The 24,899-nt window shown below is 58.8% G+C and overlaps 1 protein-coding gene across 2 annotated transcripts; it reads right to left on the bottom strand.

Moving 5' to 3' along the window:
• Window positions 1-459: 459 nt before the first annotated feature.
• ARAP3 (ArfGAP with RhoGAP domain, ankyrin repeat and PH domain 3) lies at window positions 460-24,617 on the bottom strand. 2 transcript variants are annotated; one of them, XM_067304756.1, is made up of 34 exons: window positions 24,512-24,615; window positions 21,271-22,413; window positions 20,453-20,514; window positions 20,054-20,127; window positions 19,749-19,819; window positions 14,216-14,485; window positions 13,829-13,898; window positions 12,875-12,995; window positions 12,452-12,639; window positions 11,322-11,428; window positions 11,035-11,234; window positions 10,688-10,773; window positions 10,286-10,468; window positions 9,874-10,036; window positions 9,411-9,542; window positions 9,185-9,338; window positions 8,833-8,935; window positions 8,489-8,687; window positions 8,323-8,386; window positions 7,812-7,975; window positions 7,408-7,620; window positions 7,130-7,235; window positions 6,468-6,615; window positions 6,203-6,271; window positions 5,805-5,879; window positions 5,536-5,650; window positions 5,234-5,362; window positions 4,848-4,981; window positions 4,551-4,633; window positions 4,211-4,246; window positions 3,416-3,479; window positions 3,183-3,320; window positions 2,781-2,819; window positions 460-1,879 (listed from the first exon to the last, which is right to left on the bottom strand). In XM_067304756.1, the coding sequence occupies exons 2-34, from the start codon at window positions 22,371-22,373 to the stop codon at window positions 1,277-1,279; spliced, it is 5,466 nt and encodes a 1,821-aa protein (XP_067160857.1). In that variant the 5' UTR covers window positions 22,374-22,413; window positions 24,512-24,615; the 3' UTR covers window positions 460-1,276. The 2 variants fall into 2 exon arrangements, with proteins under 2 accessions (XP_067160857.1, XP_067160858.1); XM_067304757.1 differs by lacking the exon at window positions 2,781-2,819 and having other exon boundaries at window positions 24,512-24,617.
• Window positions 24,618-24,899: the final 282 nt, after the last annotated feature.

Raw genomic sequence — 24,899 nt, 5'->3', positions numbered from 1 at the left:
TGGCCCGTGCTGGACCCTGCTGACACGAAATCCTGGCGGTTTGAACCTCATGGGCTTCCCCCTCTGCACAGGGCTCTTTCACAGCCCCCTGCCTTGCCCCCATCCCACCAGGCCAGGCGCTGGGAGCGGCCAGCTGCTCTCGGTGGTGGAATGATCCCGTCTAGGACAGATCCACTTCTCCGAAACCTGCAGCAGCTTCCCCTTCCCCAGCCCCCCCCCCCCCCCGACCACAGAAGCAGCAGTTCCTCCATAGGCTTTCCCAGGCACAGCCCCTTCCCAGCATGTCACAGGGCTTGGTGTCTCTGCTGCAGCCCCCGGCATTGCCCCTCGACGCCCACATCCTGCTGGCTCCCACGGCTGGGTGCCAGCCTTGCACGACACAGGGCCTGGCACCACCCGGCTCCCTGCCCACAGGACCACAGGTTCCCTCACTGCTCGCACTGCATCGACCAAACCCTCCAGTGTACAAATAAACCTTTATTTACCCCTGATAATGGAAGAAACCAGTATAAACACCTCAGCTGAGCAGGAGCTGTCCTCCATCGCCAGGACTATATGCTGGGCACATACGGCCAGCCCTGATCCTTACAGACTCCCCCACCCCACCAGTATGCCATGGTAAATGCAAGAAGGGATGTGGTGGATAGCTTGGGTATCTCCATCCTGCCCCCAAGGGCGCAGCACTGGGGATGGGATGTTGGGCAAAGCTGAGACATGTCTCAGAGGACCCATGTGGGAAGAAAGTCGAACCCTTGTGCGCTCAGGACACCCATGCATCCATTGCTGCATGTGCCTGTGCAGGGAGGCATCTCATGCTCCCCAGTCTGGCACTGCGCCAGCCAGCCAACACTTGCAGACACCATGTTTCTCCTTTTATTTACCCTTTTACTTGCTTCCTTCAGCACTGGGCCTGGCCCTGTGTGCCTGGCCTTCAGACAGCGGATGTGCCACCCACGACAAAGTCACATGGGAGAGTCCACAGCCTGTGCCCTCCTGAGCCAGGATGCTGTGTTGGCATGGCCCCGGTGCCATGGCTCAGCCTCAGCTGACACCTTGAAGAAGCACCATGCCAGCTGCTGGGTGCCCTGGTCCCCCAGTCCCAGCCTTGCCTCGGCTCCCAGTCTTGCTCTGGGGTTAGGCCAGAAGGAGGGAGGACACGGGCTCCTCGATGTGGGATCACTTGGTACCCAGTGCCCCTTGCCCAGGTACCTGCCGCGTGACGTGACTTGACCCCCTGCCACTCCAGGTCACGTGGCCACCTGTTTGGCCTGGCAGGTCATGTTACCTGCTGGCCTGGCCCTGGCCCCGGTCCTGGTCCTGATCCTGGGGGCTGTCCCTCGTTCTTCTTGAGGATGATGCTGCTGAGCTCCTGGATCAGTTTGTTGTTGATGGGTGAGGAAGGCTGGATGTTCCTCTTCCTGGGGATCTCCAGGGAGGTCTCTGTGCTGGGACTGCTCCCTGGCATGGTCACCTGGTCCTGGTCCCCAGCCAGCACTAAAGAAAGCTCCAGGTTCCTCTCAAGAGAGGCCGTTTTGGTGGGTCTGAGCCCAGCAGATCTGCCGTGGGCTGGGCTTTTGTCGCACTCGAGGTTCAAGCCCCTTTCGAGAGACAGGGCTTTGGTGACAGAGGGATTCGAGACCCTCTGGGCTGGGCTGGTGGGCAGTGAGGAGCGCAGTGCTGGGGCTGGGGGCTGCTCAGGGAATTGGGATGGCTTCTTGGACCTGTCCACGGAGGGGATGGATGACAGGTCTGCCAGCAGTTCGTGATCCAGCTCCAGTGAGGCCAGCTCGGGGAAGTTGCCCACCTCCTCGTAGACAGGCTCTGTGTCCACCTCCTTTTCCTGCTTCTCCTCCAGAGAGTCCTGGTGCATCTTCATGGGCTGGGGGAAGATGGAGTGGCTGGGGTGAGGGGGTGGCCCAGGAAACCCCAGACCCTCCACCTCCTTCCCAGTTCACCCTGCCTGGACATGGGTGCTCCCCAGAGAGACCTACTGGGCCTTGTCCCCTTGCCATGGGACTGATGCTTCCACCAGACCTCCCTTGGGTGACCTGCACTTCTTCAGGTCTCTTTTCTCACCCTTGGGCTTAGCCTGGGCCCTGGTAGTCTCCAGCATTGTGCCACCACTGTGCCCCAGGGGATGCTCCCAGGAGTGGAAGGGAGCCGGGACACCAGCCTGAGTCCCAGGCCATGCCCAGGGCTCTCCTGTGGTGCCAGCCATCTCAGGCACTGCTTATTCCTGCTGCTCCTGCTTCACATTGCTCTTTTCCCCATCACCGAAGAAGGGTGGGCACTTTGGGCTCCAGCCTGTGTAAGGTTCTTGCCACCAGGCTGTGTCACCCACCCAGCAGCCCCTGGCAGAGGCAGCCTTGGGAGGAAAGGCAGACCCATGCAGAGCCCACAGTCACTCAAGGCAAGGCCTGTAGGCCAGACAGGGCAGGTGGCCCTGGCAGAAATAACCTGCTGGAGAGGAGGAGACAAACCTATTCCCTCACATTTCTCTTGCTCAGCCCCTCTGGGCAATGCAGTGCCCAAAGGGAGTGGTGTAAAGAGCTGGACTGGACTTCTGTGGTCTTGGCTATGCACACCAGCACCATGCAGGGAGCCACATATGGGACACACAGGGCAATGGCCACCCCATCCTCTGCCACCCAGTGTGGGCAGGATGGCCTGGGTACCTACATGAGCATGGGCAGGATGCTGCAGATGAGCCCTCGCCCTCAGGAGCTGCGAGGCACAGTGCAAAGCCTACATAAACACACTTCACACATGGAGATACTTACAAAGAACATGGACAAAGTCCTTCGTGTGTGCAGGCGGTGCTAGAAACAGAGAAGACAGGCAGACATAAGCACCTGATAGCGTGTAGCAAGGTCAGGGCTGCAGGAAAACCTGCCTCAGCAGGCACAGGATGGGCAGCAGCACGTGCTTCACTCAGAGCACAGCACCCTGGCACGCTGGCACGCAGTCCTTCCCAACACCCAGGGCACCAACGCGGCCCTGCATGCCCCATGGTGCCCTGCACGCATGAGGAACTGGCGTAGACACACAAACACAGCGCATGGCACGCACACAGTGCAGAGTGCACAGACACGCACCCAAAGCACCCGCGTGGCTCTGGGCAGCACATGCCCCTCTCCACACTGGTCTCGGGGTGGGTGCAGGGGCAGCTGCCATGACCTTACCAAGGTCTGGTTGGCAGAGAGCATGGTGGCATCGGTGCTGTCCCCGTGCAGGGGCACCAGTGTCATGGTGCCGAACTTCTGCTTGGTGAGGTCAGAGGAGGAACGCCGACGCATGATCACGGGGTGCAGGTCATCGTGCTGTGTGCAAGGATAAGGAGGGTCACACCAGGCCACCCTGCCCAGTCCCCAGCTCATCCCAGCCCAGCTGGGTGGCACGACCAGCCTTCACCCACCTGAGCCTTGAGGATGCTGGTGGTCCAGTCCCACAGCTCAGCCTGCCCCGAGCACACCAGGTACCTGCAAAGGAGTCAGCTGAGAGGCTGCCAGGGAGCACGGCCAGCAGGGCTCAGGTCCCCTTGTCACCGTGCCTGTGAACCTGGGGCTGCCACATACAACCAGATCCCTAGTGGGGCATCCCAAGGACTGGCATCAGGAATGGCCCTCTGAAACTCTCTGCATGTCCAAATCACTGCTTCAGTGAGAGACAGGAGCTTGCCCAATCTGGAACCGGGCAGCTCAACTCGGCTGTCCTTGCTGCCCCTAGAAGAATGTCTCAGCCCAATGTCATGGGCAGGCAAAGTGTCCTGCCAGTGGTGGCACTATGGACCCAGGGCTGGGCACTGCCCAGCATCAGCAGGGGCAGGGGAACGGGGAGAGGATCAGCAGGATGTGCTGGTGTGCATGGGGAGGGAGCACTCACGGGCATGAGTCCCTGTGGCGACAGTGAGCACAACTTGCTCCCTTAGCCAGGCCTGCCACAGCTCCCACCCCCTCTCTGGCTGCCCACCCAGCTTAGGGCACTGATTGCCCCCTGGGGCCTGGCTCATGTGCCCCCCCATCTTGTGCCACACGTGCAACCCCACAACTCTGCCACTGAGTGCCCCAGCCAGGCTCCAGCTCTGCCCTGGCCCCCGGGACCCTCTAGGATCCCAGGACCATGATAAACCTGGCTGTCTTGGCCCCACTAAAACTGGGGACAGGACCCATTTTGTCCCCCCAGCCCCAGGATGACAGGGGCAGATACTCACAGCTGCTGCTTGTCCAGGGTCAGGGTGAAACCCCACCTAAAGAAGGAAGACACAGATTGTGGGGCAGGACCACCAAATCTCAGATGTGGCCATGGGCTCATGGCTAGTGGGGTGGAGGGATTAGGATGCCCCACTGGGCCCAGGCCCAGCATGACTTTGGATCCCGGTGGGGACTGGGATGTTCCCAGTGGCCGGGTTGGAGGGTCAGGTGCCACAGTACAGGGACCGAGGGCTGCGGCTGACTCTGGGTAGGAGGCTGTGCCTGCTCCAGCGCCTCTGGAGGAGAGAAGAGGTGATGGATACATTCCCCAGGGTCATGTCCAGTGAAGGTCCAACTTACTGGCCTGGTGGCTTCAGCTTCTTCCGAATGCCCATGTAAACCTTGGCTGCATCCAGGGGCCACTCTCGCTCTGGCTTGGTGCTCTGGGGAATGAGAGCCAGAGGGTTTCACAGCCCAGCTCGGGGCCCATCACCTGCCCTCCCATCTGCTCACCCTGCTAGGAAGAGGATCCTGCACAGCTGTGGCAATGCCATCACTTGTCCCTGCGACCTCAGGGCTCTCCCTCCCCACACACCCCAGTTCTCCTCCCACGCATGGAGCACAGATCCCACAGCCCTGCTTGCATCCCCCAGGTACCCTCTTCTCCTTGAGCAGCAGCAGCTTCCGGTCCCGGATGACGAAGTAACGCTCCTGAAACTTGTTCCCCAACAGCTTGGGGGGCTCCTCGCGGCATTTCAGCAGCCCACACTTGGGAGTCTCGCGCTTGGCACCTGCACAGCAGAGGAGACAGGAGGTCAGCATGGCCTGGGGGACATGTCAGGTTGTATCAGGGGGTGTCAGAAGATGTCCCCTCTGTGGGCAAGGCTGTGACCATGAGGCTCTCAGGGATGTGCCGATGGTGACTGCAGGACAGTGGCTGGGGCAAGGGGAAGCTGGGGCAGAGCTGTCCTGCTCTGGACCCCAGCAGGGCCCATTTGACTTAGGGCTGGGACCTTCTGGTGCACCAAAATGTGTTGCCTTACCTGTGAAGAGACAGCTGCCCTCACCGATGGGGACCTTCCTCACCAGCAGATATGCAGTGCTGGGCTCTGGGAGCTTGCACCACTGCAAGGCCTGCTCCAGCACCTTCTCCTCGGGGTGCAGGGGCCGCTCTGGGGAGGCAGGGACACCCTCATCACCATGCCATCTCCCCTGTGCCAGCTGCCATCCCCCCTGCTCTCTGCCCATCTCCCTGACGGCAAACTGCCCCCCATATCCCGTCCCCCTCCTTGCCAGTCCAGCCATGCTGTGAGCATCCTCTTCCCACCACCCCCATGATGCTTACCCAGCTCCCCATTCTCCAGGGCCTCAAAGGTCAGCCAGATATCCAGGCTGGCTGACACGTTGCGCATCTCCAGCACCTGATTGGTGAGCTCCTCCGCTGTCATCGTGGGGGACACCTGGGACCGGACACACAGGGAGCCGTGGCAGGGTGGTGGTGGGACAGGTGTCCTTGCCAATAGGCATGGCCCCAGACACATCAGGGACAGACAGTGCTCAGTAGGCTGTGCTTCCTCCTCCCTTCCTCCAACACGACCCTTCCTTGGGACTCACCTTCAGGGTGACGCAGCAGTCAGGCAGCTTCTGCTCTAGGTAAACCTCAATGATGAGGTCTCCTGCCTGCGAGAGCTGTGGGAAAAGAGTGGGTGGCACTGGGTACCATGCTGGTGTGGGTCTGGTATGCATCACCTGTTCGCAGGGGCTGGAAATGGCATCTCAGAGAGCAGGGGGCTGCTTCTCCCTTGGGCATGAGGCTCACAGTGATGAGTGAAGGGGAGACAAGGTGGAGGAGGTCCTTCCCCAAATATTTGCCCATGCTGCAGGGAGGTGTGGAAGAACAGGGGGGACCCAGAGTGGAGGGGCTGGGAAGCAGAGCTGTCCCTGTCCTCCAAACAGTCCCACAAACCCATAGTCCCCAGTGTGACAGAGGCCGTCAAGTGCATCCCTAGTACCTGGGTGTCCTTCCAGGTGGTGATCAGACTGTTCTCCAGATCCATCTGGGATACCTGGTCCTCATCAATCTATTGGAGGAAGGGCATAGGGTGAGGGGGATGAGAGGGGAGGCATGGAGTTAAGGTGGAGGGGGATATGGATTGGGGCACATGGGGCCAAGATGAAGGGATGTGGGGGAGAAATAGGACTTCAGAAGAGGATGCAGGGGAAGGCACATGGGACCGGTGTGGAGTGGGGCTGGCATGGTCCCTACAGGGAACTTACATTGAAGATGCTGACATAGTTGTCAATGAGGTCTTCCATCACCTTGACCTCGTGCTCCCCTTTGCCATCGGTCTGGAAGAGGCTAGGTGCAAAGAGCAGCGACAGGTTCTTGGTGCTCATCTGGTTGAGGTCAGCACACTTCTGCACTCTGGGTGAAGGGGACATGGGCATGAGGGGCCAGCACGAGCCAGCCTCTTCCACTGCTTACAGACTCACCTAAAAAGTCAGTCCATTTTTTCCCAGCTCCCCAAATGAGCAAGAATGGGAATTTCATGCCAGGTAGTTCCTGTTTGCAGGATTCCAGTGGCTATCGAACCAGACAACAGCCTCATGTCATGCTCATATCATTGCAGACAGAAGTCTGTTTCTTTTCCCCCTTCTGGGGCATGGGTGCAGTTGACATCCTGCAAGGGGGTATTGCCTAGTCCCCAACCTCCTCTCTCCCCCTGCTGCAGGGCAACTTTGGGAACATGTCTACCTTTTGAGATGTCCCAGAGCAGCACCCTCCAGCACACACCAGCACCAGGCCCAGGAGCTGGCAGAGCAGAAGATGGAAGCCAGTGTTTCCTGGCCAGTGGGGAGACCCAACCCTGCCAGATGGCCTTGGGGACTCCAGCTGGACTAGGGATCCCTACAGGGAGGTGGCCAAGGGGCACACTCACCGGTAGAGATGCCCAATCAGTGCAGCCAGGGTCTTGTGGTTGAGGCGAGGCAGGCGATGAATGAGCTCTTTGTACCGCTCCAGGCGCTGGGGCTTTGAGGAGATTCCTGGAAGGAAGAAACCGAGTCAGGCAAAATCATCAAGTCAGGCAAACCCAGAGCCAACACAGCACTGGGGCTAGCTGAGACCTCATTTTGAGGGACACCATCTGCAGGCCCAGCCCCAGTGCCCCCAGCAGGCAGCACGGTGTGGAGAAGGGGTCGGGGTGAGGGAGGGTACCTGCAGCCTCCTTCCACTGTGGGTGCAGCTCCAGGGTAAAGACGGGGTCCTCAAGTTCTCTGAAGAACCTCTTCAGCACATCCGTGACATCCTCGATGAAGTTGTCATTGATGCGCAATTTGACATTGCGCGCGTCCCGCCGAAACTCCTCCATTAGTACCTTGATCCGGGACTTGGCTCCATTCTTGCGGTAAATCCCTTCATGCCGTAGCCCTGGAGAGTGGACGTGAAGTCACAGGGGCCCAGTCCTGCTCAGGGAGCCCCCACTGGTGCTGGAGCTTAGAGAACAGCTCCCTCCCGCTCAGACCCATCGACCGCCCTGCACATGCCAGAGAATGCTCTGGCCATGCTGCCCCCCTGCCTGGGGCCAGTGGCCATGCCCGCTGGCAAGCCACCGCACTCACCGTACTGCGTGATGAAGGCGATGCAGCTGTCCACAATGATGGGGATGTCCCCGCGGCTCAGCTGCTGGTCCCGCAGTGCGTTACCCCGGCCCCCTGCCGACGCCTGGATGTCTGCGTACCATGCTGCAGAGTCTGCCCGCGACAAGCCCTGCAGGTAAAATGTCCTGACAAGGACAAGGGCAGAGAACAGGGAATGAAGGTTGCCGGGGTGGGCTACCACTCCCTTCCCCCCAAGCACAGCCTGACTCCGGGGCACTGGGCACAGAGCAAGGCACATCCAGGCTGAGCTGAGGGGCACCATACACCAGTGAGAGACCCCCAGGTGAGGGATAAGGTCTGGCCCCAACCCTCTTGCCCCAGCAGTGCCTCCACTGCTGATCTGGGATCAGCACCTGCCCACACATGAGTGCCTTTGCCCCAGGCAGCCTGCTGAACTTGCTTGGCCTGCTAGGACTCATTCCCCATCCCTTCTGGAGCCATGAAAGGGATACCTGCCCCTCAGAAGGCTCACCTCCCCATCTCCACCAGGATCAGCAGCTCCTTCTTCTCTGGGGTTTCTGTGGGGGGGACCATACCTGTGTTGGGCGAGGAGCAGAGAGGTCAGTCACCCATGGCCTCCTGCTGCATCGTGCCCACCCTGGGCAGCAGAGCAGCTTCCCCCCTCTTGCCACGCTCACTGAGCTCCTGCAGCCGCCGGAGATTGATGCTGTCTTCAGCCCCATCATCCTCGGTGGGGCAGATGAAGAGGTGGGCTTTCTGCAGGATGAAGAAGGCCTGCTGCCAGTGCTCGGGATTGAGCATGCACTTGTAGCGCAGCTGGCCCACGCGCTGAAACTCGTAGCCCAGCAGGCAGTGACAACTCACAGGCGTGAACCACTAGGGACCGAAGGAAGAGAAGAGCCTGGTAAAGACAGGGCCCAGCTGCAGGGTTGTCTGGGAGGAGTCTAACGCTGGGGAAACAGAGACAGAGCCTGGGGACCAGCCAGCAGTGCTGGGTGCCCAAGGATGGGGGCTGGCTCACCTTGCCAATGGCACTGGCCCAGGCCTGCAATGTGTCAGGCCCATCAGTTCCCAGCTGCTGCACTTTTTCCCCGGTAAGGAAGAGCTCAAGGGTGTAGCGAAACCTGTAGAGAATGAACCAGCCCAACGTGGTAGCCCTCCACACCCCGAACCTTTGCCCAGATGCCCTGCCCCATCACCTTGGCTGAACCGCGCCAAGCCCCGAGGAGGGGGCAATGCCCATCCCTGCCCTCTACATGCCCACGGGCTCTCTGGGCTTTAGCCTGCAGGTCCATCTGTGCCAGTGCTGCCTCCATCTAGGGCAGGTGGCTGTGGCACATGCAGGCAGAGACCGGGGGCAAGGCTGGAGGTACCTTTCTGTGGGGCCAGGGCTTGTGCCTGCATGGGCTCTGCTCACGCCCAGAGAGAGGAGGTCCCTGCTCGTGACGTGGCCCAGGGGCTCGGTACATTTGTCCGTCTCGAAGAAGAGCAGGGCCTTCTCCAGGGAGCACCAGATGCGCTGGAAGTCTGCAGGAGCGTGCTGTTAGGGGTGCTGGGGTGGGTGCCCTGCAGGCTACCCTACCGCACTCCCCCACTTACCGTCTCTGCTCTTTTTGGCGCCCGGGAGCTTGGGGAGGGCTGGGGCCCGGTGCAGGTACCCACTGTGCGTCGCCGGCTGAGTGATCTCGTTGTAGACACCCTCTGGGCCTGGTTCGCCTGCACTGGGGCTCCCTGTGGGGCACAGTGCTGAGAATATGGGAACAGACACCCACCAAAATACAGCCCCCGGGGTGGCAGTGCAACCCCACTCATGTATATACAGGCAATGGGGCGCTCCAGGCGGGGGTCACAGAAAGGGGGCTCTAGCAGTACCTGCCACCCCGCCCCATCCCGAAAGAGGGGTGTAGTGGGGCACCCCAGGTCGCTCAGGGAACTATGGTGTCACACAGCATCTGATGCCCCCACTGTCCTGCAGGCATGGGACATGCTCTCGGGGGCAGGGGCTGTGACCAAATGGAAGCCCCCCATGACAGCCACTGCAGGGCTTGAGTGTCCCTGTTACCTGAATGGTTCCTGGGCCTTTTGCTTTCTGGGCCCCACCAGAGGTCAGCCCCTGGGGACACCTCGTAGGCCCCAGGGTCAGCCATCTGCCCAGCCTCCGAGGACGAGAAGAACTGCAGGATGGTCTTGAGCAGGCCTGGTCCTGTCACCGCAGCACACAGTGCCTGGGATGAGACATGCACCCATAGTGACCATGTTGCAGCTTGTAGGATCCCTGACCCCCTGCCAGGGGTGCTCAAAGGCAGGCAAGGCAGGAGCACAATTTCCCACCCTTGCCCACTGCTCAACAGGGTGGCCCAGAGTGGGGGTGTGGGCACAGTCTGCCAAGCAGGAGCTGTTGGTGTCTCAGATCCAGAGCTCTGGGGTCATTCGCAGCACCCCAACATCCTACAGGCACCCCAAGGTGTCCTTACCTGGAGCACATCATCCTGGGTGGTGTAGTGGGGATGGGGCAGACGGTACCGCCCGTCCCGGTACTTGCGGGAGATGAAGTCCCGTCTCTGCTCAGCACTTGCATCTGGGTAGAGGGCCTCAGCAGTGGGGAGGCGAGCGGCCCAGAACCGGTTGGCTCTGTCATTACCCAGCATGATGAAGAGCTACAGGAAAGTCCTGGCATCATGGAGAGTGCCAGGCCCAGCAGGGGCAGCAGGATGCTCAGCATCCTCTCATCCCCACATCCCCACATCCCCACATTCCCACATCCCCACATCCCCACATCCCAGGGGAGACTGTGAGACTGTTACCCTGCCAGGGAAAACAGCTTGACCCCTGGGAGTGCCATGCAGGCCCCAGTTCCCTGTCCCGAGTGCTTCTACCTGTACAATCTCATTGGACCAGACGCTGGTGTCAAGCTTCAGACTTTGCACCTTGGAAATATTGGAGCCCAGGCTCCTGTGCTGCCCTGTTGGGAGCAGGCAAGTGAGCATCCAGTGACCCTGCCAGGGTAACTAGCACCAAATCCCATCCATACCCAGATCAGCACCCTGCCCTCCCAGGCAGACCCAGCCTTCATGTGCCACCTGGATGCTAGCTGAACACAGTCCTCCTTCTCATCCCAACATCCCCTTCTGGCCCACTCAGCAGATGCCAGCTTGCCCCCTGCCCCCACCATGTACCCACTTGCCCTTGTACACCCTGGTGCCCTGTGGGGAGCTGTACTAACCTGCACACTGCTTGCAGATGACCACACACAGGTTGATGGATGCCCAGTCAGGATTTTGAGCCCGGCAGTCTGCGCAGTATTTATTGGCTTTGTTGGACCAGATCTTTTCTGCCACCTCATAGTCGTAGAGTGTCTCGGCTATGGCTTCCTGCAGGGCCTCCATCCACTCGCGCTTCTCCCGGTCTGACTCTGCCATGAAGCTACGAGCACAAGCGCAGCCAAACACTCATGGGCCTGGAGTGCCCAGATGCTCCCCCCACATCGTCCCGCCCTGATGCCTGAGTTACCTGAATATTTTGAGGGGGGTGATGAGCTCAAAGCTGCGGTTCTTGGCCTCCCGGATAGTGGAGCCACGCATCTCAATCAAGCAGATGCCAATGCCCATTTTAAAGAACTGCAATTCAGAGCGACACTGGTGAGTGGCAGTGTGGGTGACGCTGGCTCAGCAGTGCTGGGCCCATGTCTGCAGTGGGCATATGAACCTGGACATGCCTGTGATGTCAGGCCTGGAGGCAGGTTGCTGTGCCCAGCACCACCCAGCTTTGCATCCCTGGGGGTGGGTGATGGCCTGCTCTGCCAGGACCAGCCAGACCTGGCACACGGCCACATCTCTCAGCAGTCCCATGTGGGCTGACATAAAGCCCCCTGCAAATATGTTATACCCTAAAATGAAAGGCAAATTCTGCCCAGAGCTTCTAAAACCAGCCTTTCAAATCCCTCTGTTTTGGTAGCCCACAACAGATTTGGTCAGGCACACTAATAAAACAAGTATTGACTTGAGCAAAATCCACAGATGCTTGATGCCTGCTTGTTTTGAGCTAGGCAAACTGGAAACGAGATGACCAGAAAAACAGGGGTGGTGAGAACATTCAGCAGAAGGAGCTGGGGATTTCCATGGGCAGCTGCTGGGATGCAAAGGGCTGGCAGAGATATCTGCTGCCTCCCACAGTGTCAGAGTGTATTGCAGCAGGTATGCCTGCTGGCAATTTAGTGGTCACTGAGCCAACTGCCTTGTGATACATTGGCGTGATTTGGCATCACTAAGACCCGAATGCTTTGCAGAGATGAAGATAATTTGGTCTTAGTGAGGAGACTGGGAGGGAGGTCTGCTCAGAGGTGGGGTTTCTGGCACCAACCGCATCTCCAAGCCCAGACTCTCACTGTAGATGCCCTGTTTTGAAGGTTTGTCTCTGCACATGGGGGAGGGATGCAGGATCTTGAACTTTCCACTCATTCATTCCATCCTTCCTCTTCCTCTCCAGTGTCTGTACAGCCCCTTTGGCACCAGGCCTGGCTAAGCTCTCTCCATCCCTCTGCTGCTTTCTGCTCCATCTGCTGTCAGCACGACCCTCTGTGCCAGCAGGGTTTCTGGGACCTACTCTGACCACTGTGCTCACCGCAGGGCATTGCCACGAACCTGCTCGCTCTTGTACAGCCACATCTCAGGTAGACTCAGGGCTGCGAACACCTTGGACTTCTGACCCTTCAGCTCCAGGGTGCCGGACTTCTGGCAGTGAGCAGTGTTGGCGGGCCGGGGCCGGGAGCCCACCAAGCGCTGGTCCATCACCTTCTTCTGCAGAGTGGAGCACCACTCGTTCCTCTGGGCTGTGTAGGGAGGAGAGGTGTGAGCAAGTGGGTTCAAGCCCTTCCCACCAGTCTGGCTCAGCTGGCATGGAGCAAAGTGCCCATCAGGGATGGCAGGGCAGAGGAGCCTAACCACTCACTGCAGCCGAGCAGCCTGGGGTACAGAAGGGGTACCTTCAAAGCAGCTCTCACTGTAGAAAGGAGGCAGGGATGGCTCCTCAAGGACCAAAGGGCCCCTGTCCGGGTTTTCTCTTACCCTCATTTTCAGCACGGAAGACAAAGATCCGGTGGCTGGTGACAACCTGGAACTTGTTGTCTTTGGTGGAGCGAGCCATCTCGATCACGGACAGCGGGATCACCCCCTTGGGGTAGGGCTCCTGGAACAAGCCCCAGGCTGGGTTACCCCCTTTGCCCTTCTTGCAGGCACCTCTGCAGGCTACCTACTCCAGCACCCGCCTTACAGGGCACACTGGCATCAAAACTGTGGGGCAGAGGAGGGAAGGGGCCGTGGCAGGGCTTGGTGTGAGCCTGGGGCCTCCTGCAACACCAGCTGCTCTGGGGCCATGTGTTGGTTGCCACTGACACAGGGTGAGCCTGGCTGGCTGTGCTGTGGGGCTGGAGCAGTAGCACCCGCCACCCTGGCTGGCCTGGCAGCTGCCAGCTCCCTTCAGCAGGCCGTTCAGGGCTGTACAGAGCCCCCAAGGCAGACTGAGAGGATGTGAGACAGGAAAGAGCTGTTTACTCATCCCACACACCTAACTTGCTGTGCCAGCACTCGCAGGGAGAAAACTTCCCCAGTTTAGCACATCCTCTACATCTCCCGCATCCTTGGCTGAGTGCTGCCCTTATCCTGGGGCATGGAGGCCACCAAGCCATCCTATGGCAGGGCCTGAGAATTTGAGTTGGGAGAGGTCTGAGACAAAGACCTCTTTACAGCCTTCCCCAGGACTTCCAGTGTGGGGAGACCACCCTCACCTGCTCCCCTGGGAGATGGACCTTTGGTACCCTGTGGGATGGGGCTATGCCCTGAGCTGCCCAGGCAAATGGGGAATGGTCACCCTACCATGGCCGTAGTAAAGCCATGCAGACTTCTTACAGGAGAGAGACAAAGGGAGGCAAAGGGGAGATCGCAGCTCACATGGTGCCAAGATACCCTGCTTAAATGGGGCAGGGCAGCCTCCCCTCTTGCCCACCTTCTGACCCTTCTCACCTTCTCACTGCTGAAGTACATCAGGTTCTTCCCGTCGAAGCGGACATAGCGCCTCTGGAAGACGTAGTTCCTATCGGGATGGCAGAAGAACAAGGCTGTTGGGAAGCGCATGGTGCCTCCTAGGACCTCACACCTGCACACACATGGGGGCAACCCCCCCCCCCCCCCCCCAAGGATGGCTGCAGGGACACCCTTGCAGAGCTGAGACTGCAGATGGGGGGCCCAAGAATACTGGGATGTCTGTGAGGAGGTCTGTCTCCCCCCAAATGGCTCCAAGGGGCTATGAGGCTTGGTGACCAGCCCAACCACATCACCAGCCATGCCCAAAGGGGTTTTACCTTATGGAGGCCTGGCTGCCCCATCACCACCCCACAGGTGGGCACATACCCCTGTGGGGAGAGCTTGTCCAGCCAGCCCCTGAGCATGGTGGGCCGGGGCTCGGAGATGGAGGTGTAGCTCGCATAGGGGGAGATCGTCAGGTCATCCAGGACCTCATCTGGGTAGAAGTGGGATGGCAGACTGAACTGGGTGCCCTCAGCCTGTGGTGCCTCCACGGTGGAATAGCCCTCTGTGTCATTCTGGATGATGCGGTCGATGAGCCTGGTCCGTGTCTCCTCGTCCTCGCTCTTTCCATCGCTGCTGCACTCGCTGCTCGTCCTGCACGAAATGGGGCTGTGGGACCCCTGCTGCAGCGGCTTGGCCGCTCGCCACATGGGGACTCACAGGGCCTCTGATCAATGCCATCCCCTCAGGAGATGTCTCACGCTGCTCCTGGCCCCACCCTGAGTTCCTCAGGACACCCAGCAACTTGAGTCTCTGCATCCCTGTGACCAGAGTGGGATAAGGAATCAGTACTCATGAGCTCTGTGGCCATCAGCAGCCCCAGGCTTAGCCAGCCCTATAAGAAGGCAGGAAACCCAAAGGCACAATGCCCAGAAATAGTCCCCAGGCTGGGCTGGGAGTGACTGGCAAGAAAGCTTTCCTCACCTTGGTTGATGCCACACAGGCCACCATACACCTTCAAACCCCAGGCCTCTCTGCCTTCCCCTCAACACACCATAGGCAGCAAACTGAAGTCACGTACCTCTCATATTACATGTTGTATGCCCTGCTCTACACCCATCCCAGCTCCCTCCCTACCACGGGGCTTCAGCCTGGCCTCTCTCCTCCACCCTGCTGGCTTTCATGACACTGGGAAGGTCCTTCTGCCCCTGCACCCTGCCTCACTCCCTCATCTCCTGAAATGGGGCTGCTGGTTTCCAGAGGGATTGGGATGGACAAAGAAACGGACAGGTGGAGCTCCTGCATCAGTCTCATTTTCTTGGGAAACCATGCTAAAAACTCAAGCCAGACCTGGTGAGACTATCCAGCCATAACAATAAAAGGAAATTATAAAAATAAACTGCTAAGCCTGCCCCTTCCCCTCAGACAGACTTTTTTTCCCCAAAAAGGAAATGTTTTGGAGAATGCCTGAAAGTCCAGGAGCTCACAGGGGAGCTGCCCAGGCACAGTGGTGATGGGCAGGAAGACACTCATGGCAGTTTCTGCCATCAGCAGCCAAGACTCCCCAGCACCAGTGGGACAGCGCTCGTGCCACTGACTTGCTTGTGACAGAGAGTCTGGCCCCAGCCCCAGAACAAAGAAAAGGCTCCAAGAAGGGCAAGGAGGATGATCAAAGCTCTGTAACAGCTTCTGTCTGAGGAAGGCCTGAGTAAGCTGGGGCTCCCCAGCCTCGGAAAGGGTGACTGATAGGGAAGAGGTTTCTGAAGTGATGAGTGGCATGGGGAGGGCAGAGGGGCTTCTGCTGGTCACCATCGCTTCAGTAACAGGAGCTGGGAGCTATTGGACAAAGCCAGCAGGAGCAGGGTAGAGAACAACACAGGAAAAGAGCAGCTGATCCTTGGGAATCCTTGCTATGGGATGCTGTAGATGGACGGGGCTGCTAAATATGAGAAACTATCTCCAGATTACAAGTACTTGGGCTAGAAATGCTTGCAGACCAGGAGAATTATCCTATACATTTTCCCTGATCTTAAATTCTTCTCTAAGCACCCGCTTTTGATCACTGTCTCATGTGGGAGCCAGGATACTGCATGCACCTTTGCTTTGACCCTTGATAGGCACCTTGCTATGTCCTTATGCAGCCATAAGGCAGCAGATGTCCCTGAGCTGTGTGGTAGAGGCAAGACCTGAAGTTTGGCTAGGAACATATTGGCCTGAAACCACACAACCTAGTTTTCCATATGTCTTTGCAAGGTCAGATATTTGTTGTGGTGACTTAGGGCCAGAATCAGAGGAAAGGCATAATAACCAGGTCTGTAAACCTCAGGATGACTTGGGCGACAGGGCTCAGAGACTGGGAGCATTGGGGACTGAAAGCAGGGGAAGGGCAGTGATAGCCCAAACCCTCACTAAAGGAAATGCTGAGCAGAAAACGAGCAGATTAGGACTTGGAAGAGGGGCCTAACCTGGCATCCTGGGGAAGCACTTGGCACCCAAAGGTCACAGAGGTCTGACTGATGAGTCCCCAGCCAAAGACTTCCTTCTAAACACCCCCTGCCCTTTGCTGAAGGTGCTGAGATGCCCCCAGGTACAGCTGCAATGCCAGGAAATCACAGTCCCCAGGTACAGGATCAGATCCAGCGAAGTGGGATAGCATATGGGGCCAAGGAGGTGGGTGGAGGAAGGAAATGACATGTTTGGTTCCAGTGTCTGCAAGAAATATCAGAAATGGCCATGAATAGCTGGGAGTTTCAAAGCAAAATCAGAATTGCTCTTTTATTAGTGTAACAGAGCCTTGGCAGGACGATTAGTCTGGCTGAAGTCCCAGTCCAGTGTCCAGCTTCTTCAAGATGGACTGGCCAGGGAGATGGGAGATTGGAGTACTGTGAATGTTGAAGAGGTAGACATCAACCTTGAGTGCCAGAGCGGAGTGGGAGACAGACCTGCTAAATGGGTCAGGGAAAGAGAAAAGGGGGGGGGGGGGAGAAAACACGGCACCTCTTCCCAGGCCACGATTTACAGCCACTGAAACCATAAAAAGTAAATGGACAAGTAGCACCTGTCTGGGACAAGCAAATCCCACAGCTTGGCAGGAACAGGATCTCTCAGCATGCCAGGGACCCAGGGTGGATGGAGCTTACTGGGACAGAGGCCATCCCCCAGCTCTGCCCTGGAAGACGCGGTGGTGGAGAAAGTTGCCAGACACTGAGGCCACGAAGGCCAAATCCTCTCCATTTCCAGCTGGTGTCAGGCAGTGAAGATAACTAGCCTTAGGGCCGGTCAAGTCCCTTGGGCAAGGAGAGGGGAAGACATTCACTACATGAGGTATTTCCAGGAGAGCAGAGCATGGGGGAATTTGCCTGAGATGCACTGAGTTCAGGCAGAGGCAGCTTCAGTCTGTCAGCAGTCACACAGGAGAACTGGTGGAAGATGGAGGATCCAGGATTGGAAGAAGGGCATAGGATGGTGGTAGGGGGACCAAGGAGCCAAAGAGGGATCTAGTTAACCTCAGCTGGAAGTTTTGGGCTAAATAACTGTCCTGCTTGTGGGGACCTGGAAGATAAAAGAGAGATAAGTAGCAACCTGTCAAGGATGCCCAGTGTCTCCTTTTCTCCAGTGAGAGAAACACTGGGCATCCCTCTCACTGGAGAACACTCTCCTGGCAGCCCAGGCGCCCAGATTGTCCGCTTGGTGTTGGAGCTGCACACCTGGCCCTTGGCCCTTGAACAAAGTAGCTCTCACACTGTGACCACTGCCCAGCACAAACCACTGACACTGACTGCCCAGAGCCCTGAGCCAGAGAGCAATGGGATCAAAATTAAATTACCGGGACAAGGTAAGAGGAATTATCTAAGTTGAGAAGCAGATGCTATGCCAAAGTGGTTCAAGGGCCTCTCTCAGCTTTGAGATTAGGAAATATTTCCCTTAATGAACTGGCTGATGCGCTAGAGGAGATGCTAATTATGTCCACAATGGTCTGGTGCTGGGCAGGGTGCCAGGCACTGGGGAGCAGGATAAAGAACTGGCTACAACTGGACCAGTGGGGCCAGTCCGGGGAAGAAAGCATTGGACCAGCTGGTGAGAGGTGGAAAGATAGCAGAGGGCTGGCCAATGAGATCTGGGAGGACAGGGCAAAGGATATTCAAAGGCTCTTCTGTCTCTTGTTCAACCCGCTGCACCCCCCAGGCCTGCTTAGAGCTCAGGTTGCGAGAAAAAAAACTGTGAACTGCAGCTTCTGACACCCTTCTGGCGGCCACATCCTGTCTCTTCTCAGTGAATCCAGGCTGCAGGCACTCTGTGGAGGGCTCAGGAGGTGTTGTTAGAGCCACAAGTGCCTGACCAATGCCTCTACTGTTATCAGCCCCCAGCACTGAGCAGGTGAGTGCATGGCCAGGGAAGAGTGCTGGGTGCTGGGCAGGGCTGTGGGGCAAGCAGCGATGCAGCCTGGGGGACCATGCAGCCCGGAAGGCACCTTCCCCATCGTGCCTCCATGCAGGGGCATGGCTTGGGGTCCCAGCTGGGGATCCCAGCTCCATGAAGGATGTTGGGTGGACACCATGAGCAACTGGCTGGTGTCCAGCCCTGGTCTGGGGTGAAGTGAACTGTGGGTTCAGAGGCACCATGACAGATTTCAGTATTTCTGCCTACAAAACTCCTGTTCCCAGGTATTTGCGATTCCCATTCTTATGGACCATGCTGATTCTGATCTGCCACAACGTCTGGGCTCACCATGACACAGGATCAGGCCATACTGCAATGACTCACACTCAGAGCAGGAGAATGGGTGGACTGACCTACATTGAAGCCTGAAATTCAGGGAGAGAAGGACACACCAGCCTGGCAAGGACACAGGGAGAAGCGAAGGACACAGAGCTGCAACTTGCTTTCTAAGTAACACAGGAAAAGGAACCCTCCCCTTTCTAAATGGGAAGAGCAGCTTTCCTTCCTCTTTCTCAGATGCTATCAGGAGTCATGGAAAGTACATTTCAAAAGCATTTTAAAGGTGCCCTCACAACTTCAATGGAGCAGAAAAGCATCTCCTCGTGTCTGCAGGTCCTAGCTGCTCTTTCAGCAGGGAAGGGCTTGCTGAGCAATGCAAGCAGCTGAATGACTCTCCAGACAGGGAAGCCTTAATTCAGACCTTTCAACATGAGGGCAAAACATCTTCATCTCTAAAGATCAGGCTGATCAGATCTGAGCAGAACTCTAAACTCTGCTGCAATTGTCAGGACCAGGAGGACCCAGTTCACGGTTGGCCAGGGCAAAGGAGAAACCCCAATACCTTATTAACTTAGTTAAAACCTCAGCAAAGCTGTCTCAGTGCAGTCACCCACAGGATGGTGGAGCAGCAAGCACTGACTCGAGGATGCTGGAGAGTCTGAGGATTGGGCATTTCCCCAGCAAGGGCTCAGAGCCCTCCCGTTCCTGAGCTGGCTTCGGGGAGTGCTCCAATCCCCATCTCTTGGCATGCCCCTGTAGTGTTTCCTTGCTCCCTGCGGCTGAATCCAGGTCCCACTCAGAATGCGGATGTCCAGTGCCACCCGGCACTGACCCAGCACCCAAGCTGTCTCTCCCTCCTGACACCTGTCGGACAGTGTGCTGCTACCAACAGAAAGTTTGGTGGCATCTGGAGTGTCTGCTGGTGAGCACTGTCCCACTGAGAGACACCCATGAGCACTGCTCCCTCTCTTCTCTGAACAGGGCAACAGCTTTTCTCCAGAGACGGCCTATTCAGTCTTTGCCTTGCCTGAATGTCTGCTGCATCTATGGCGGGGAAGGACCCCCAGCCACCTCTCAGGACTTGGACCATCCCCAGATATGTCCTGTGTCCCCCACTTGCATGCTGCAGACTGTGGAGCCTAGCCCAGTCTCCGTACTGCAGTGGAGGGAGCCCCCGAAGCAGAAAGCGGATGCCTACCTGCACGCTTCTCTCTCCAGCTCCAGCTCTGACCCTCCCTCGTAGCTCTGCCCAGAGGGAATGCCCACACCCTGGAAGGAGATATCAGTCAAATATCCTATCCCCTCTGCCATCTCCCATCCCAGGCCTCCTCAGCCTGCCTGCCGCACTGTGCAGGGGGCCCAGCCAGCATCCCCCCAGCCAGATGCTGCAGTCTCACTAGCTGGGGCTCTCTAGTTTGCTGTTGCTGGCGGGACGTGGAGTCTCTCCTGCGGCACGCTGACTCAAGGCAGGAGCCACCAGCAGCCCCAGAGGCCTTGTCTCACCTTCTGTTCCCGGGCAGGGACCCCATGCCCAAAGACGGCCTCGCTGTAGGGGTTGACAGGCTGCTCACCGACAACTGTAGGCAGAGAAACGGCAGTCAGTGGTGCCCACTGCAGAGCAGCTACTAGCTGGGACCACAGAGCCCTGGAGGGGGACTTACCCCTGAGCCTGCCTTGGCACACCCCGTACACCCTGTGCATCCAGGGCACGCTGGCTGGCAAAGCAGTGATGCCAGCCCAAATACATGTAAGGCTGGGCCCTGCTTTGGAGTGAGGAAGGAGCACAGGGCAGGACCTGGGATGGAAGGAAGGGAGCATGGATGCCCTCCTCCCTGCCCTCCCCTGGGGACCCCGACCCACTGAGGACCCCACTGCACACACTCGAGGCTTGGGGGATCTCACCTGGCTTGGTGGCTGGTCTCTGTGGGACGGGGGGCAGGCCTGTGGTGGGCCAGCTGGGACTCCTGGAAGAGTGGAGATGGGTTACTGCAGCTGTAGTCGCCTGTGCTGAGCTGAGACAGGGTGGGGAGTCTGGCAGGACCTCAGAGTAGCTGATGGTTTTTTTCCACCTTGTTTTCCTGTCTGGCTTACACAGGACAGAGGCTGCATCTGATGACGGCTCGGCCCAGCTTTGTTTCCCAAGGATGTGCAGTATTCCCTCCATATTCCCAGCACCATCCCTGCTCCCCTTCCCCCCAAGAGCTGCTCCTGTCTGGGATCAGCTAAGCCGTGTCTCTAGAGGCCCACAGGCATTTTCCATCCCTGCACAACCCCCTCCGGCCCCTCTAACCACTCCCGTGTTGGATCCAGCATGAGCCAGCCCGAGCCCTCAGCCATATCCGCACCTTCCAGGAACCCCAGACTGGGGACTGAGAAGTGGCAGCAGTGTCTGAGCATGAGCCCTCAAGGGTCCAGGGCCTCTCAAACCATAAGGAGTCCGGCTGCCTGCAGGACACATTTCCCTCCTCACCTCTCTGCACAGAGCCCAGGAAACAAGTGGGGAGTGCAGTGAAAGAGGCTTTGTTAGCATCCAGAGGCAGACAGGGCCTGGCTGGGGATGGGGGCCCCAAGGAACCCAGTCATAGCTGTAGACAACATGGGTGATGGGTGTCCCAGGGAATGTGTGGGCTCTCTGGAACCCCAGCCCTGCTCTTTGCATCCAACCCTGGCTGATCTGCAACCCGTTCCACTCCCTGGGGCAAGAGAAAGCATCTACTTACTCAAGCTTGTCGGCCAGGTGGGTCAGCTCCTGCAGGGATAGACTTGGTGGCTCAGTAAGAGTCCAGCCCTGGGGACCATCCTCCCCTCCTGGGTCCTCAGTGGGTGCCAAAGATGGCTTGAGTCCTTCATAGATGATGTTGGATACCATCTCCAGCCTGCCCTGCCCTGAGCCTGGCTGTGAGGGTGCCCCAGGGTATGGTGAAAGATCTCTCTTGGCTGGGGTGGCCACAGCAGGCAGGGAAGGGTCGGGTGTGGGGTGACTATCCAGCAAGCTTGCTGGGCTGGGCTCAGCTGCTGGGATCCTGTGGCTGAGCCGTGGTGGCACAGATGGGACGGACGAGGAAGGTTTTTCTGAGGCTTCCAGGGCTTGTCCATGATCCACAGCTGCAGGGAGTCGTTTGTCCTCCCGAGAGCTCTCCCGCATTCCTGACCGGGATGCTCCTATACCCATGGTAGTGGTTGCTCTTGGGCCAGCCTGCTGCGCCAGTCTGGGCTCTGGGCTCTCCAGATCTGTAGAGCTCTCCCCTGGCACAAACCCCTCCAGTACCACAAATGCCCCAGGAGTCCTGTTGCTGTCCAGGCTTTGTGTCAGCACCGTGCTCCGTGCTGCTGGTGTGGGTGCCAAACACTGCTCTGGCTTTGAGCGATGGAAAACTGTCCTTGGCTTGGGAACTGGTCTGACGAGGGGTGGAGCAGGATCCTTCTCCAGAGGCGATGCCTGGCTGGGCGCAGCAGCTCGCTGCCGCATCCCAGAGACGTCAGTAGCCCCTCCTGGCCCTTCTTTCATGGCATCCTTGCCTGCCTGGGGGTCTTGGGTCACATCCAGGGGCTCCATGCACGCAGCAGCTTGAGGATGGGCATCTCCTGCTGCAGGTCCCCCCAGGGACTGCCCAAGCAGTCGTGTCTGATGCACCAAGTTCAGGATCCTTTTGCGGTGTCCAGTGGCGGTGATGCCAATCTGCTGTAGGTCCTTACCATCCAGCAAGGTGACATCTCTGGCCACATGGTACCCATGCTGCTTAAAAACATCCTGGTACTTCTCCAAGTGGATGGTGGCCAGCCAGTCTGCAATATCGGAGTCAGGACTGTACTGGAAGCTCATGGCCCTGGGGTCCCTCTGCAACGGATGCTCAGCCCATCATCTGAGGAAGGAGGAAAGAAAGGGGGTGAGGAGGCAGCAGGATGAGAGAATGGGGTCTCAGCTGCAACCAGTGAGTCCAAGCTGTCAGCATGGCTCCCGTCGGTGGGAGCATGGGACGCTGTCGGAGCCCTCCCTGCTCATCCACACCAGCCTTGCCTCCACCCCCAGAGCCACTCACCTCCCAGCCCAAGAAGCCAGGCATTATGAACACATCCTGTTGTTTCTCAGCCCAAAACCTCCCTGCCCCTCCCCAGAGCTGCTGGATCCTGACCCCACTTTGTCAGGGAGGTCGTGACCCGAGCCTAGACAGGAACCAGCCCTCCTGCGGGCTGCGAGGGTCTCGCACAGGCACAGGCTTTCCACTCTCAGTGAGCAAGCCAGTGCCAGGCGGTGGCATCCCTGGCTGCACAGACGCCAGCCCAGGCCCTGCTGAGCTCCCGAGCTCCGAGGACGGGAGCGCGACGCAGCCGGGGATGCAGCTAGCCTCCCTGCCGCGTCCTGGTGGAGGGGGCTGCCTGAGGCAGATAACGGCTTTGCAGCTGGGCCCCTCCCAGGGGATGATCTCCGATGCTGGCCAGCTCGGGGAGGGCTCTGCTGCCGGAAGGGCCAGACCATAATCTTTCTAACTGCTGGCGAGGGCATGGGAGAGGTCAGCATGACTCACAGGCAGGCCGAGGGGGATAGCCTCCCACGGAGAGCCAGGCTGGCCCCCGGCGCCCGGCCGCAGCCTGCTCCAGGGGCTCCCGCACAGCTCGCCAGCGCCTGTGGGTTGAGATGGACGGGTGAGCTGCAGGCTCCTCACGGGGGACACTGCCTCGGGCTCAGCATGGTGCCCCGCTCTGCGGAGGACCCCCATTCCAGAAGTCCTCACCAGCACAGCTCCTGCAGCCCCCGGACAGAGCTGCAGGCTCTCTGCGGAGCACTGAGCGCCTTTTCCCATGAATCATGCTGCTCCGTACTAAACCATCTGTGCTGACTGTGCTGCCACTGGGTCTTTTTCCAGTTCCTCCATTTCCCTCTATTGTTCAGTGCAGGCTTCCTTCCTGCTGCCTGCCTTCTCCCACGCATCCCCTTCCCCCTCCCGCAGGAGCCACATCCCAGCCTGCCGAGGGGGAGCCCGGTCAGGCTAGGTGCTGCAGGAACATGCATGCTTCTGCACACGCACATGTATCTGCCTGGTACCAGCCACTGCTCGTACCAGTGCAGGCAGGGGGTGGGTGTTGCATGTGCAGCGTGTAGGGAAGTGTGAGAGGGCTGGCGTGCAAGAAGAGGCGGCGGTGACCGTGGGAACATGTGGAAGTGCACGGGAGCACGCTGTCGGGCAAGCATGTGTGAATATTGGGGCTCTCTGGGAGCACGCTCACGTGCCTGCCTGTTGCTGGGTATAGGGTGAATGTGGTGCTTGTGGTGAACCCTGCGGCTGTGTCTGTGTGTGTGTGTGTGTGTGTGTGCGCGCGTGTGTGTTGGGGGCTCACAGTGGGGCAAGCAACTGCACACCAGCATGTGGCGAAGAAGGGCAGTCATGGCAGAAGGTGACTGAGAAGCCAGGGGAGCAGGAGATGGGGACATTGCAGCCGGAAGGTGCCTGTTGTTTTAGGACCTAGTTGTAGGAAAGGTTTGGGGGTGGGGGGGGGGCAGATGTCCCATGCAGGAGTCGGCTGGGTGTCTCTGCTGCAGGGTTAAAGGGCCAGACTTTGGTCTGGCAGCCTGGTACTGAAATGGGGCAGTTTCCCCCTTTCTAGTCCCCCTATCACCCAGAGTGATTTCTGGCCAGCTCTGCCCACTGCCTGCCCTGCCCAGGGCTTCACAAGGCAGCCTCCCACAGGGAGCTGGCTCCTGAGAGCTCCCCATGTCCGGGCATCAGGGACGTGCCGGGCACCAAGCTGTGGTGTGGCCCTTTGGGGCAGTCTGGCTGTGCCCTGCAAGTGGTGGCACTTGCACAGGAAAGTGGAAATTGTCCCTGTCCCTGCAAACCCACGCAAACAAGCCGGTGTGGTCGGCTGGTAGTGGGCATGGGCTGCCCTTGCCCCCACCCCTCCCACAGAGCCCTCGTCCCCAAGCCTGCCCGTCCCCCTGCCACCCTTGGGGTGCTCCCTCACCTCTCGCCCTGCAGTGTAGTCCACGGCCCCCGGGGCCAGCTCCAGCAGAGCAGCATCATGGAAGCGCTGCTGCGGGCTCCAGGCTGCCCTGCTCTGGGCTCCAGGGTGATGCCAACATGTCCCCGCTGGGCACAGGGCTCCGCTCCCGGGTAGGGGCAGGCAGCCCTACAGGAACTGCTGGCGGGCTTCGGCAGGCTTCAGGCACCCAGGCTGCGCCTCCCACTGCTGGTCCCTCCTCTAGGCCAACCCTCCGGGCTACATCCTTTCCCCACCCTCCCGTCCTGCCCCTTCCAGGCCACTGCCTCTGGGCTGCACTTGGCCCCTCTTCTGGCTGCCAGGCTCTGCCCTCCTTCAGGTGCTGTCCCCCACCCTCACGGCTCACCCCCTC

This window comes from Apteryx mantelli, chromosome 14, assembly GCF_036417845.1.
Source record: "Apteryx mantelli isolate bAptMan1 chromosome 14, bAptMan1.hap1, whole genome shotgun sequence".
NCBI classification, from domain to species: Eukaryota; Metazoa; Chordata; class Aves; order Apterygiformes; family Apterygidae; genus Apteryx; species Apteryx mantelli.
The sequence above is the reverse complement of the archived record's forward strand: the minus strand, read 5'-3'. Positions and strand labels throughout refer to the sequence as shown.

What these genes read in the sequence shown, in the direction of transcription:
- ARAP3 (XM_067304756.1), bottom strand. Translation starts at nt 22,373, where the DNA reads ATGAGCTTCCAGTACAGTCCTGACTCCGATATTGCAGACTGGCTGGCC. An exon ending in TCCCTGCCCGGGAACAGAAG is followed by an intron (nt 19,820 to 20,053) that starts GTGAGACAAGGC and finishes ATCTCCTTCCAG; the next exon opens with GGTGTGGGCATTCCCTCTGG. An exon ending in GGGCAGCTGTCTCTTCACAG is followed by an intron (nt 4,982 to 5,233) that starts GTAAGGCAACAC and finishes TCTGCTGTGCAG; the next exon opens with GTGCCAAGCGCGAGACTCCC.